Source organism: Drosophila mojavensis, unplaced genomic scaffold (assembly GCF_018153725.1).
Source record: "Drosophila mojavensis isolate 15081-1352.22 unplaced genomic scaffold, ASM1815372v1 contig_277, whole genome shotgun sequence".
Taxonomy (NCBI): Eukaryota; Metazoa; Arthropoda; class Insecta; order Diptera; family Drosophilidae; genus Drosophila; species Drosophila mojavensis.
The window spans coordinates 4,139,593-4,154,761 of NW_025318822.1; the positions used below are offsets into that span (position 1 = coordinate 4,139,593).

Genomic DNA, 15,169 nt, shown 5'->3' on the forward strand with positions numbered 1-15,169 from the left:
TGCAAGATGTGGCGAAATACCACAGTTTCTATATAGGTAACCTTGGGCCAAGAAAGCCAAAGAAATTATCAGGAAAAGCTAGCAAATTATTGAATTTATAAATTTTAAAATCAGACTAACAATTCGAAGATGTCTTGAAATAAATAATAAACAATTATTTGTTATAATTTATATAATTGGAATATATATTTGATTTATTTAGTCTTTAGCTTAAAACTAGGATAATACATTTTGGAAAATCAGTTTCAAGAAAAATAAATAATTTAGGTGCGTAGTAGAAATAAATCGCAGAAACTTGTTTGAATGTAAAAATGTGCTTTTTATTTGTTATACTCGTTCATATAGCGAAAGATCGATCCAAAAATATGATGTCAAATCGTAAGCTATAACAGTTTACCAAAAACACGCATGGTATTATGAGTTCCCGCTAGAGCTTTATATGAGTTGTAACTAGGTGTAAATGCACTTAGGACTATTTAAATAGGCGGCCAGACTTGGGTTACTTGGGCACCAGCTGGGCGTGCTCCTCCAACTCCTCTTCGATCTCCCCATCTTTAAGCGACTCACTGGGCAGCTGACTCGACTGCAGCTCATCGTGGTATTCGAGCACATCGCTCGGATGATGATGATGTCGTGCATTGAAGAGCTCGTCCTCCTGGTCCTCGCCACTGTCGTCGGCTTCATCGTCGGCAATCAGAGCGACGCGGGTATAGAGCTCCGTCTTGGCCTCTCTCCGTTGGTAGAGCACTCCGCCCGCCACTCCCACGCCCACCAGTGATACAATAACAGCAATCACAAGCAGCGCAGCGGTCCAGCTCATGTACTGGACCTTGGCATCGGTTTCCAGTTGGGTCGGATTGGAGACATCCACTACGGTGCTGCGCACAACGTAAGCGTAGCAGTAGGTTTCATTGGTCAGCTTGCGCAGCTGGCTGCCTGGATAGCAGGAGGTGCACTGGGAGGCGCTGGGGCCAAAGCAGCGCAGGCAGCTCTTGTCACAGCTGGAGCAGATGCGACTGTGACGGGGTGTCAAAAGCACGGTGCTGCTGGAGTCACTGCTACGACGTCGACGTTCAGCCGCCTGCAGCGGATCGTCCAGATCACTGAAAGTTTGATCTTTGCTGTGCAGCCCATTATCGACGTCTGGTATAGCATTAGCTGCTGTGATATCTGGAGCGCTAAGCGCTACGTCCAGATCTAGCTCATCCGCATGAGTCTGGGGATAGGTGTGTTGGGGGCACTCGTCATAGCAGAGATCCTGATAGAAGTAGCTGGGCTCCTGGCATTCTGTGAAGAGCAGTTAATGAAGAGAATTAGTTCACACCTGAGCGATGAATGGATAAGAGATAAGGAACTGGTTACAACAAACCAATGCTGAGAAACCATTTACTTCCGAAACAGTGTTGATAAATGGTGCAGAGAAATTGGAAAATAGCAATGTTTAGTTAGTAGAGCAGTAGAAGAGTTGAAATTAAAACGTAAAAGAGTATTGTGTACGAAACATAGGCAACAAAAGAATTACATTTTGAATTATTTACTTTTTTTTATTTATTTGTTTTTTTTTTTTTTTTTTTTTTTTTTGCAATAGTTGAGTCTCAGCTGAAACTTTTCTATTAACAACAAATGTTTAAAAGCAAGCGCAGTAGTCCAAAAAACATGCTCAAAATAATAGTGGAAAATCAAGAGGGATGTGCGTGTGAGCTGTACCGAAACCAGTGTTGGAAAGAAAACAAGCCATAACGATGAACAGTGTGAGAGTGCATTAAAAAACTATGTTAAATTATAGATTTTACGAGATTAACGAATAGGAATACCAAATTACAGTGTTAATAGTCACACAGCAGCACGGTACGCCGAGTACAGGGGTTAAAAACAACAAATTACACAACACTAAAGAGTACTAGAAAATTTGAAAGGTTCAATGTTGCTAAATTTTTATAAATATTTTTTTGTATTTTTTTTTATTTTTTTTGTATTTTTGCCAAACTCACCTTGCTTTTGAGTTAAACGAGAAGGGGACGGAGTGTTCAATTTTGTAACTGTCTAAAATGTTTTTGGACCACATTTCTTTTTGTTCTTACTGCGCAGTGAGAAAAACTTTGTTGTTGCAAAAAAAGTTTCACAAAAATTTCTTTTGCGTAAATTAAATATTTTGTTACGTTTTCAATGCATTTATTTATTACTCAGATAGTTATATTGATAGATATACGTATATATATGTATACACTATATATAGTATAATTATATATAGTTATATATATACACAAAAGATACATACAAAATTGTTGATTCGAAATAGCGGCCATCAAATCTCATATACAATAATATTTCGGTTTTACTTTCTTCTTATATTCATTTGTTTAATTTTTTTTTTTTTACATTTAAGTTTAAAGTTTTTGCACAAATTTAGTATTTTGTTTTTCGAAATTGCAGCTGATTTACTTTTGTAATTTTAAATTTAACTTTAATTTTTAATAGCTACCCCAGGCCCTAGTACCATTTTAGTTTGTTTAAATTAAGATTTATTTTATTCTTCATTTTTCTTGTTTATATTATTATATAGTTTGCGCTTAAATATTAATTTGGCTTTTATATTTTAGGTATCCTTTTTTTGAAAAGTGTTTAAGCATAAGTACCGCAGCCAGCAATGAGTTATGGTAATTAAATGAAATTCATAAGTAGAGAACAAATTTGGAAAAACTTATGAAAAATTGTTTGGAAAATTTGCAGTTTTCTTAATATATATAAATATATATATATATTGATTATTATTATTTTATATTTTAGTTTGTAGTCTTATGATTTAGTTAGACATTTTCATTTTATTCTCGCTGCTATTTATGGTATATGCTTGAAGATTTCAATTTCAGTTTGCAATTCGACATATATAAAACGACTAAGTTATTGTTAAAAATTATTATTGATTTCTTATATCGTTATGTGTTTTTATATTAAGTAAGTACAACAAGAAAATTAATCAAAGCAATTTTAAGCAAAAATTAATATGTTTATAGTATATTTGTATTTATAAAATTTATTTATTGTGCATTTACGATATGATTATTCATTTCAACAGCAAGCAACAAATAATTATCCGTAAAGACTGAACAAAAAAAAAAAAAAAAATCAAACAAAAATATTATATCAAATGATATGCGCTATGTATTACTATTTAAATTGTATAGATTGGAGTAATTAAACTGAGAGAAAGTTGTTTGATTTACGTTGTAATTATTGTTGCTTAGTGTATGACAGAGAGAGAGAGAGAGAGAGAGAGATAGAGGAAAATAGACAGAGAATTAGAAATAATTATTGCACTCGCGTTACGTTTTGATTTTGTTTCGATATTTTTTTAAACTTATTTTTCATTAGACCGATTCCACTCGTCAAAATAAATCTTTGAATGTTGGCAAAAGATGAACAACAAATATTTTAACAAAGATATGTGAGTGTTGTAAAACGATTCGATTTTGCTCTGATATGGAAATCAATTTAACTTTATTTTTACATTTTACATTTTACTTGTATACATTCTATATTGCAGCGCACAATATTAATGACTAGAAGTTTCTTGCTTACTTCTGGCATTTCCTCAACTTTCTAATGCGCTTTTATTGGCGTTACATTTATTTAATTCGTTCCTATGCTCACTAGAAAATTAGCTAATTTTTATTTTTTATTTTATTTATTCTTTATTACATTTTGTTCAATCTGGTTTTTATTTTTATTATTTTCATATTGCAACTTTGTTAAAAACTGCAGGAACTTTTTCTATATATATGCATAAATTGTTAAGTTTACGTTTATATAATTTTTTAATTAGTTATTCCTGGTTTCTTGCCTACTTTAATATAATACGTAGTCGTACCCTACACCCTAGTATTTCGTTTTCGTTTATTTTTATTGATTTTTTATTACTTAATCAGAATATATAAATATTTTTTTTTAGTTACAGTTTTAATACAAAAATTGGGTTGCTTTGCTTTGACGCCTTAACACTAAAGTTTTATGCGACTTAGTTTTTTTCTCTTAAATGAATTTCAAAATTTTGTTCGTTAAGATTTACGTTTAAATTTTAGAAACAGTCTTTTACTATGAACTCTAAACTGTTGAACATTTATTGTATTGTTTTGTTTCGCATCGCGCGGCACACACAAATAATTACAAATAAAATATAATAAAAATTACTGCAGAAGAAAATGGCAGGCAGTGCTGCTCAAACTGTAGCTATTTGGCTGGCCTGGCAATATCTGAAATGCATATATACGTAAAGATACATGTACACAGCACACACTCACACACATACACACTCAACCAAACGGGTTGAGCGCCACTGCCTCAAGAAGTCTGCTCAGTCAGCCAGAGCCTTTGAAAATGGCGCGTCAGGTCAACGCATTCAAAACTGTAGCAACCAAGGCGCAATGCATGCAAAACTATGCGAAAAATGACTTTGGCACAGGGAAATTGAAAACCCTTACTTTAAATGCATAAAAAAAAATTATGTAAAAATATTTATACAAAATAAAAAATATGACAAAATTAAACGAAAACAACGAACAAATTCAACTAAACTCTTAACAAATTAATTCAAAAATAGTCTTTAACTAAATATAACTACTATTTTAGTTCTGTTTGTGCGAAACAACCTTTTCTTTTGCTGTTAATATTGTTTCTGCTTGTCGTTAGCTGTCACGCCTACATTTAGCTGTATATGTGTATGTATAACTAGGTCTTACATTTAAATTTAACTACAAAAAGGTTTAGTATATTTTTTGGACTTGCAGTGTTTTTTTTTTTTTTTTTTTTTTTTTTTTTTTTTTTTTTATATATATATATATTTGTTTTCTACGCTTATTTATCATGTTGGATTTTGTTGCTTACTTTGCTATTGTTCAATTGATTTTCGACAGCTTAGAAAATGCTTTAATCAAGCACACAGAATGCTTTTGTCTATGTTTTTTTTTTTTTTTTTTTTGTTGCTTGTGGATCAAACTTTAAACTTGGAATTGAAGTTTGTTCACATTTTTTTTTTTTTTTTTTTTACAGTTTTTGTTTGTTGGCTATGTAAATAGTTTTGCTTTTGTTATTGTTGAATTATCTAATGCTTTTGTTGCTGTTGCCATTGTTGTTGCTGTTGTTGTTGTTGTCAATGGCTTGTTTATAGTTTAGATAGAAGACTTGTGTTATGAGTAGAAAGATTAAAGACAAACCTAAACATTTCTGGTCGTTCCACTTGAGGCATGCAGCTGCATTGCTACGATCCTGGGCCATGCCCACTTCACCCACCTGCAAGACAAAAGAAAATATAGCCAATGCAAGAAGAAATACGTTAATATTCAATTAAAGACAGTGCGCAATTTTGTTGAATCAAGTGCAACGTGGCGTATGAGCAATATAAACAAAGACTCTTGGACAGTCTGCGCCAAGTATAACAGAAAAACTTGTATAAATTAATAAACATTTTTGTAAAATTATAATGTAATAATAATAATAATAATTTAGTTTAAGAGACTTGATAAATAGTATTAAATTTCGTAGTATTCTGAATATAAATATATAGTATGAATATAAAATTTTTTGTATACTCTTTACTCTATACTGTATTTACTTTCTCTGTACTCCACGCTATTTATGCTCTGCAGAATATCTTCTGTATATGCAGTTATATATATATATACTCTTTGGTACACCAGCTATTTAAAATACCTATAAATAAAAGCTATTATACTCTGTTGAACAGCTTGTCTATAAATTGTATAGCAAAGTTCTTTACTTTAAGAAGTATACCCTGTAAATAAATAAGTGATTGCCTTTTTATTTTCTGTCAGCCCTTAAAGAGTGCGGCATTTAAATGCTGTGCTGGTTAAAGGTAATTTTGTATGCTCTATGTCTGATTGGGTGGACGGCCAGTTGGGTCGCTTTGGTGGGCCTGTCTGCTTTCCGTTGTGGTTCATTGCATGTTGCCGCCATGTCTGGCATTTCAGTTTCAAGTACTTAAGTATGTATGGAAAATGAACCGAGTGTGCTTGTGTGTGTTTATTTATTGCAGCCCTAACCAAAAAATGGTTGGCTAAATACGGCTATCTACGTCTTCTACTACCCCACTCTCTCTCTCTCTCTCTCTCTCTCTCTCTGTCTGTATCTTTGCGTCTAACAGGACTTTCACATGCGATGAGGTCGCGTGTTACCAACAGCAGAAATTGTTAGTTATGCAAAAAGTTTGCTAGCAGCAGCATAAAAAGTCAAAGGTCAGTGCACTTTTAGTTTATTACAGCATACACACACACACACTCATACATACATACATACATATATATACAACCTGCCAAAAATGTGGAAGCAACAAAAATACATTTCTCCAGCTTTTAAGCAACAAAAGCTGCTAGAAGGTTAAAGAACTGTCCATTTCAGAGTGAGAGAAATGTTTTGTGCCTATGCCAAGTGCACTTGAACAGCGCGCTGTAGTTTAGAGTGCAAGAATTTCAATAGTTGCTGCTGCGCTGGCTCTCAAACTGTACATGCAAAACGAATTTGAGTGCATTTAATGCTGCTGCTCCACTGCGCCTAACAATGGCAGGAAACGGCAAAAAATCGCGTAGCCGCCCGTTGGTACGAGCAAGAGCTTGGCACTTTGCCCATCATCGGCCAGGCCAAGATGCAAGCACAGAGTAAGTGTGTATGTGTGTGTGTGTGTGTCATGAATTGTGCCAAAAAAATTGGATTCAGTTTGCCAGCGATAGAAGAAGAAACTGAAATTGAGCATTTTCGTATGCTAAATAGTGGAAAATTTATGAGCAGCTTGTGCATTAAAGCTGCGCAAATTGTTAGTGCAGAAGAAAGACTCCAAGGAAAATTCAAAAGGGATGTGCAAAATGGTAAAAGGAAAAGCCAAAAAGCATGCCAAACAGTAACTCAAAATGTAAATCTACCTACACAGAGCGAACAGCTTGCAAAGCGTTGCCAAAAGGAAAAGCTCCTAAGCGTCTAAGGCCTGGCAGCCTGACTAGAAGTCATATACTACTATATAGTAGATCATATGCAGACCTAATATATCAATGTACGATAGCTCGTTTGCATTGTCTCTCAAGCCAGCCACATGCAAGCAGGCAAAATGGTGCCGTTATCTTGACGTCGACTCAGTCGAGCACGAACACTTTGTATGTGCTCATCCTCAGCTTCAGCTTCAGCTTGAGCAGCAACTTCGGTTTCGGTTTCGTCTTCAATCTCTGGCAAGCCGCTTGCAAAGCACTGCATATCCCAGAAAGTAAAAAAAAAAAAAAAACAAAAAAGAAAAAAAGCAAAAACAAACAAATATATCGCATTTATCGAGGCCTTACAGCGCTGTCTCATTAATTATTTATTAATTATTTGTTTTTATTAGTGTTAAGAAAAAGCTTGTGTTAGAGAACTTACAAAGCATGTTTGTGTGAACTAAGCTTCTCGCTATGACTTCTCATTGAACTTCTTCTAGAGTTTCGACTTTGACTGAATATCAATTTATAGTCTACTGAAACTGAGGGAGATCTTGCTAAACTTGACTTTATGCTGAGCTACCCATGCTTTGCTTCTCTTCAATCTTCTCTTCAATCTTCTATTCGTGTCTCTCCCCGGCACACTTTTCATTTCGCTTCCAGCTGTTCCTCTCACTAAATTTCTGCACTTTCCTTTGCCTGAGCACTGGCCTGATTTTGTTGTTGTTGTTGTTGTTTATATTATTCAAATGGCATTATGCTTACCTGTTGCATGTTGCGCCACTGTCCGCTGGCGTCGTGCTCGATGTCGTTGTGTGCCATATCGTTGCCATACAAATTGAACTGATTGCGCTGGCTCTTGTTGGGCTCGTCGTCGGGCTGCGAGGGCACCTCGGTGCCATAGAGTATCATGTCCCATTGTGTGATTTGGGCTGTAAGGCAACAAAATTGTATTAGATCAGGCGGTGAATCGCTTCAGCTCGAAATCAAAATCAAAATCAACATAAAAAAAAAAAAAAACAAAAAAAATTACAAATGAAACTAAAATGAAAATATTCCTGGAAAATGTAAAAACCAAACGAATGAAACAAAACTGTGAGCATATGATTTATGCAATGGCAAACGGGGCGTGCAAGGGGCCAGTAAATCTATCAGAGAACAAAACAAATGATGTGACAAAGGCTAAATACACACAATTTTCAAGTTGAGGCCATGTGATAAATGTGCTGCGTATATTTTTGGCTGCTGACAACCAACAGTAATAACAACACTTGCACTTTGCACTCTGCACTCTGCTCGCTTCAGTTAACTGTTGGCCGTTTGCAGTTTGCAGTTTGCAGTTTGCAGTTTGCAGTTTGCACTTTTCAGTTTGAGCTTTGATTGATGAAAGTCTGCCAGTGGCTGTCAAACTGTTCACTAAGAATATTATAAGGAAACTTTAGAGGCTCTTACATTCAAGTATTTAACTCCACTTCAACTTGCTGTTCAAATTTAAAAAGTTATGCCAAAAGGCAGACAAAAGGTAAAAACTATCGCTGGCACAATCGATAGTATTTCATGTACTTTCATTATTGCGATAGTTCAGTTTTTTGTTTGACATTGATTTATGGTCGAACTCAGCAAATAACTCAAGTAGACTAGAGAGTACTTGAAGACTATCTTTTTTATGGAATATTAATGTTGAAATTTCTTACAGATTATTTAACAAACATTTGTTTTATAAAAATGAATTCATTATGTTTTTATAAAATATTTAATTAATTTTAATCAAATTGAAAATTTGTTTTATTGAGTTTGCTCTTTATATATTTTGAAAATGAAATTTCTGTTTTGATTTTCATTACTTATTTAATATAAAGTATATGAAAAGCAAAAAGTGTTTTCTATTAGCAGTTGAGCTGTTGAGTCCAGTCTAGAGTGGGCTATATATCTCATTTCGCAGTGATTTCTATTTTATAAGGAATATTATTAGCTAATAAAGGCAGATCTAATAAATGGCAAATGCTTCAGCTGAGGCTCAGCCAAGTGCAAGCAGACGAGAGCCAGCTAAGAAGAAGAATAAGAAGGTAAAATGGAAAACAGATTGATTGGGTTTCTCTCGTATTTCCATCGTTTACATCAAGTGCATTGCTTTCTCACGTTGGGCTCGTTGTGTGGACAAGAAAAATAAAAGAGAAAGAAGAGTAAAGGAAATTAAGCAAAATCAGCTTGGAGCTAGTTAAGTGCACTTTTCCGTCTACCATTTGGCGAGGTGCCCTTGCGATAGCTGCTCGGCGCCAGCTGCAAAATGGTCTCCTCTGAGTCATCATCGCCAGCCAGCTCCTCGGAGTCAACATTGGCATTCGCATTATCAGCGCTGTCGTCCTGGGGCGCCAGGACACCGGCGGCGGCCATCAGCAGCTGCTGTTTTTTGAGTATGCGCTGATCGGGCAAAAAACTGCTGCCGCCCGCGGGCAGCATTGAGTGCGATGGAGGCGGCGGTGCGGACGGTGACTTCTTTGTGTTGCCCGGTTTGCTGCTGTTGACTGGTTTGCTGCTGCTGCCGGTGCTGCTGCTGCTGCTACTGCTGCTGCTGCCAGCATTGCCCATTGTGGGCCGGAACAGGTCCACTTCAAATTGTTTGCCCTGTTTGCGTGGCGTAGGCTGCTGTTGTTGTTGTTGTTGCTGCGTACCAGGCTTGGACTTGGGCTGGCTGCTGGTCACGTAGGGCTCCAGCTCGGGAAATATGGCCTGAATCTTTTCGTAGTGCTCGAATAGTTTCGGTATGCGCGAGTCCTGCTGGCTGTTGTCCTTCACCTGTTTGGCTGCCTTGCCGGGTAGGCGTGGTCCTGTCGAGCCATTATTGCCGCGATTGTTGTTGCTGTTGCTGTTGTTCGAGCTGCTATTGTTAATTTCGCCTATGACTTTGCGCGTTTTTTCATCATAAAACTTTTCACTCGAGCTGCCTTTTGGGCGTTGCGTCTGCAGCCCATTTGCCTGGCCCTTGGACTTGCCACCGCCACCGCCGCCTCCGCCTCCGCCTCCGCCTCCGCTGTGCTGCTGGGATATGCGATAATATTTGTTCTTGTTGCTGCCACTTCCACTGCTGCTGTTGCTGTTGCCGCTCTGCATGGTTTGCTCCTTTCTGTTGTTGGCCTTGCCATTGCCTGACTTGTTGCCCTTGTTGCCCTTGTTGTTGCCTTTGTTGTTTCCCTTACTGTTGTTGTTGTTGCTGTTGCTGTTGCTGTTGGTCTTGCCCAACAGAACACCATATGTGGCAGAGATCTGCTGATAGCCCTGCTTGGGTGGGGGCACCGGCGGCAACGGATTGTTGGTCACCAAATTGGATTTATTGGGCGGCATTTTGCCCAGTGGCAGCTTGGCCCCACCTGCCGGCATCTGGGCGAAATTGTTGGGCGATATGAGGGGATACTGCGGCGAATAGACCTGGTGCAAGTTGCTGCTGGTGCTGCTCTGACCTCCACTCGAATTGGGCGTGGTTGCCTGCTCGTCGCTGCCGCCACGCGGCGTCGATATCGGATCCTTTGGATCGATGGTCAGCGTGGTCCCATAGAAGATCAACGACCATTCGCGCAACAGGGCATGGCCTGATTCGTGTTCGGGGGTTTTTCGATTTTGTTTTTTGTGGGTGATGTTTTATTAGCAATGGGTGAGTTAATGCGTGTTAGGTTGTGTGTGGTTCCACAGAAAGCGCAGCATGTAAAATTGTTTCGTTTGAACAGCTCTTGATACACATACATAGCTCATATATTGTAACTGGCGCAAACTTACCCATATAGCGTCCCTCGTTGTGAATCTCCAGCTGCCAGTTGCCGTGCGGCGACTCGCCCCACGTGTGCACCGACATGAAGGGCCACTGATTGAAGCCGGAACGTGAATTATCATGAATGCTGTGGGGGGAATATGCAATGGAGAGTTTACTATAGGTCGCTTAGAGATATTCGATAATAAATTTCTTTCTTTCTATAATTGAATACAATCTTTCCTTTATCCCATCGATCTTTGAACTAAGCTTGATATCTTTACTCTAATCACTTCACTTTACTGTAGAAACTTCATATGAATTTCAACTGTTTCCTGCTTCGCCCCTCACTCAACTCACCGCGATGTTAGCAGCGTCACCCTCGTATTTGCTGGCGAGCGCAGGTATAGCTGTATATCGCCGCGTCGCTGGGAGGTTAGGGTGATCTTGGCCTGGACGTGCTCCAGATAATTGACCGAGAGGCAGTGGTTGACGGCCAGTTGCAATGTGATGTGCTTGCGTGGCGGAATGGCTCTGCAAGAGTGGGGAAAACGAAATTTGATGAAATTTGATGCGAATATATTCAAGGGTTCGTTCGGTGACTCACTTGTCCACGTGTGGAGCATTGATTTCGCAGCGCTGCTGCTCGGGCACCGTTTTCCAGGTGCGCGCGACGCGTACCATATCGGACGCATCCATGAGGCCATAGCCAAAGGAGTGGCTCACACGTCGGCCAACACCGTTGATCGACCAGCTGGAATCCTTGAGATTCGCTGGCTTTGCGGTGCGCACCACAATGTGCTGCAGGTCGCGCCAGGTCAGATTCTGATTCGACTGCAGCACCAGGGCTGCAATGCCCGCGGCGAGCGGTGCCGAGGCCGAGGTGCCCGTATGCGATGCGGTACATGAATGATGCAAATCTGTGGTGACCACCTGCTTCTCGCTCTGCCCGCCGCTGCTGTAGGTGGTGGCCAGCGTGGAGCTGCATTTCTCCGAATACCATGGCACGTTGCCCTCCTCGGTGGCGCTCGATATGGACAGCGTCCATATGGAGTTCGTATAGCCATCGCAATTGCAATTGTCCATCTCCCTGCCTCCATTGCCAGATGCCCAAATGAAGATGCTTCCCTTGCCGCCACGCCCCTTCGTCGTGCCCTCGATGAAGGCGCGTGAGGCCAGCTCGCCGGGCCCATCCACCGTCTTGCCATCGTCGTCCGGCCCCCACGAGGCGCTGTAGATGTCAATGTGCTGCGGATTGAGCGATAGCGAACGCGCCTCCACAGCATCAGTCACATCACCGTCCAGCATACGCACACCGCCCACACTTGCCCCATAGGCAATGCCCACCGCGCAGAACGAGTTGTTCGCTGTGGCAGCCACCTCGCCGGCGCATCGAGTGCCGTGGCGATTCGAGTCGGTCATGTCGTAATGCGGCATCGGGTCATCATCGTGGCTATTCACATCGTACGAGGCCTTGGGATCCTGTCGAAGGGACAAACACACAATGTTAGAGAAACCCTTGCCCCCTGATATATGCATGCTGTTGTCTATATTACGTAGTTCTGCTCAATGTCCGGATGATTGGACTCCAGTCCATCGTCGAGTATGGTCACCACGACGCCCTTGCCAGTTATGCCCTCCTTCCAGGCGGGTATCACATTCATGTCCAGACCATTGCCTCGATTCTGTGGAATATAGATGCCTTAGCTTCAGCTCTAGGCCCAACAAGTTCACCCACTTACCAGATACCACATCTGCGGCCACTTCGGGTCATCGAAGGACACTGCATCCACCAGCGACATGGCCCGGGACGAGGTTCGCGATGGCCGCATTCGTATGAAATCGCGCTTTGAACGCGACTTGGCCCGTTGCTGTTTGGCCCAATGCACGCGCTCGTCCAAGTCGAGGCGGGTCTGATGGTGTGAGGCGGGCGTCAGGGAGCGCTTCGACACCTTGTGATGCGCGAAATGGTAGTGATCATCGAAGATCTGTGGAATGAAACGTAAATCGAAAACAATTAGATTGGATATGAAGAAACGGATTACAAAACTAAGAAATATCAGGGAAATTAGGGAATTGAATTCGATTTGAGTTCTTCACCCGGAGGTTATATAATATTCATATAAGATTTCTAATAAATTCTAAAGCAAATCAGACAGAGTTTAATATATATTGCATCTTTAAAGCTCATCTAGATTGTAAGCTCAAATTTGCAAGCAACAAATTAGATATCGCCTAACTTCTCCGTTAGTTTAACAAAAATCGATTCTCGATTTCGATTTATTTATCAAAGTATTATTATCGAAGTAGTCTTTGCAAAGCTTGTCAATTGCAAAGACTTGTAGACCCTAAACATCATATCTTGTAATTATTAGAATTTTAAAAAATATTCAGGAACTATTTCTTGCCACATTCGACTTGAAAATGGCGCCGCGAATGGATAAAATCCGTGAGATTGCGGAAAAGCTATTCACGCCCTCGGAGATAAAGCGTTTCAATGCCTTTCGAAACACATTTTCAGAGAAGTACCTATCGCCGAGTGCGTACAACTTCAAGTGGAACTTCAACCGACCCATTTGGTCAGTGAAAATGCCCCAGTGGATGAATTCGCGTTTCTTTACGTCTTCGCGTAAGTGCGATGTGCTCAGTTCCTGGGAATTCCTTTAACCAGAGCTTGCTTCCATTCACAGAGTCTAGCGAGGAGTGCTGTCGTGAGCAGCCGCCGTGTGATTACGACTGGGATGCTTACCATCCACGGGGTCCGCCGTATGAGCCGCGCCACTCTCACTCTTGGCATCCGGATCCGGAGTTTTTGAAGGAGTCTGAGAATATAGTCTTTTATCCAGTGGGTGATGAGTGGAAGAAACCACCGAATCCGAAGGGAAAGGTCGTTCCGCCCATGGATCGTACATTTCGCTCTAAGTTCGTCAACTTTGGACCTGCTCATCCGGCGGCCCATGGCGTGCTCCGCATGATGCTGGAGCTGGACAATGAGACGGTCTTGTCGGCCGATCCCCACATTGGCTTACTTCATCGCGGCACCGAGAAACTGATCGAGCACAAGACATATACCCAGGCCGTTCCCTATTTCGCTCGCACCGACTACGTGTCCTGCATGTCCTGCGAGCAGGCCTACGCCCTGGCCGTGGAGAAGCTGCTGAACATCGAGGTCCCGCCCCGGGCCAAGTACATACGCACCTTGTGCGGGGAGCTGATGCGCCTCACCAACCACACCATGGCCATTGGCACCTCTGTGCTGGACTGTGGCGCCATCACGCCCCTCTTCTGGCTGTTCGAGGAGCGCGAGAAGCTTTACGAGTTCTCCGAGCGTCTGTCCGGGGCTCGTCTGCACGCGGCCTATATACGGCCGGGTGGTGTGGCCATGGATATGCCTCTGGGGTACGGCAAGGATCTGCATGAATTCCTCAAGGCCTTCACCCAACGGCTCGATGAGGTCGAGGATGTTGTCACCGATAATCGAATTTGGCGCATGCGCAACATTGACATCGGCCGAATCTCGGCGCACGAGGCACTCAACTATGGCTGCACGGGACCCGTGCTGCGCGCCACTGGGGTCAAGTGGGACCTGCGCAAGCAGCAGCCCTACGATGCCTATGCCGCAATGAAATTCAATGTGCCCATCGGGTCGCAGGGCGACTGCTACGATCGCTATCTGGTGCGCATGCGTGAGATGCGCGAGTCGTGCAGCATCATGCTGCAGTGCCTGGACCAGATGCCCCCGGGCAACATCAAGGTCGACGATCGCAAGGTAGCGCCGCCCCAGCGCAGCAAGATGAAGACGGGCATGGAGGATCTGATACATCATTTCAAGTTCTTCTCGCAGGGCTACAACGTGCCGCCCGGCGCGACGTACACGGCCATTGAGTCGCCCAAGGGCGAGTTTGGCGTTTATCTCGTCTCCGACGGCAGCTCTCGGCCCTATCGCTGCAAGATTCGGGCTGCCTCCTACACGCATCTGGCGCTGCTCAGCAAGCTGTCACCAACGTATCTCTTGGCCGACGTTGTGGCCATTATTGGCTCACTGGACATTGTCTTTGGTGAGATCGATCGCTAATTGTGCCTCTGAGAAATTATTGAATAAAGATCTACGTAACTTTGAAAGCAACCAGCGGGATCTGGTATATGTTTCGAAATCATAGAGAGTTGACTTAAGCTTTAAGTTCGTGACCAAACTTGTATACCTAAGACTATCAAACTGTTACACTTCTTTGCCCATAAGATTTTCTATTATGTTCTCAAACTTAGTTTTGATTATGAAATAGAAACCACACTTAATTTCTAACAATTAAAAATCACAGCTGTGCACAACTATTTAATGTAAGCCAGTGACTTTTAAACTGCAGCAGACTTTTTCCTTTAAATTATTTGATTGCCAAAATCTAAACCTGTGATTGTTGAACTTTTTCAGTCTCTCAGCTTTGTCACCATCATTGCG

General features: G+C 41.3%; 2 protein-coding genes across 6 annotated transcripts in view; one reads left to right on the forward strand and one right to left on the reverse strand.

The window, feature by feature from the left end:
* Positions 1-156: 156 nt before the first annotated feature.
* The window catches only part of LOC6574314 (furin-like protease 1), a 173,644-nt gene continuing 158,631 nt past the window's right edge, over positions 157-15,169 (reverse strand). For 2 of the 5 annotated variants that reach the window (XM_032727991.2, XM_032727990.2), the window contains 9 exons: positions 12,456-12,701; positions 12,270-12,398; positions 11,321-12,195; positions 11,074-11,247; positions 10,743-10,861; positions 9,212-10,558; positions 7,737-7,903; positions 5,211-5,286; positions 157-1,287 (listed from right to left, as the gene is read on the reverse strand). In XM_032727991.2, coding sequence (XP_032583882.2) covers positions 500-1,287; positions 5,211-5,286; positions 7,737-7,903; positions 9,212-10,558; positions 10,743-10,861; positions 11,074-11,247; positions 11,321-12,195; positions 12,270-12,398; positions 12,456-12,701 — 3,921 coding nt within the window. In that variant the 3' untranslated portion in view covers positions 157-499. Of the gene's footprint in view, positions 1,288-5,210; positions 5,287-7,316; positions 7,683-7,736; positions 7,904-9,211; positions 10,559-10,742; positions 10,862-11,073; positions 11,248-11,320; positions 12,196-12,269; positions 12,399-12,455; positions 12,702-15,169 lie in introns of those variants that run through there. The other 3 variants (XM_032727994.2, XM_032727992.2, XM_032727993.2) reach the window with 3 other exon arrangements.
* Positions 13,030-15,055, forward strand: LOC6574316 (NADH-quinone oxidoreductase subunit D). The gene is made up of 2 exons (XM_002000335.4): positions 13,030-13,342; positions 13,404-15,055. Exons 1-2 carry the CDS (start codon positions 13,138-13,140, stop codon positions 14,786-14,788), a joined length of 1,590 nt encoding a protein of 529 aa, XP_002000371.4. The 5' UTR covers positions 13,030-13,137; the 3' UTR covers positions 14,789-15,055.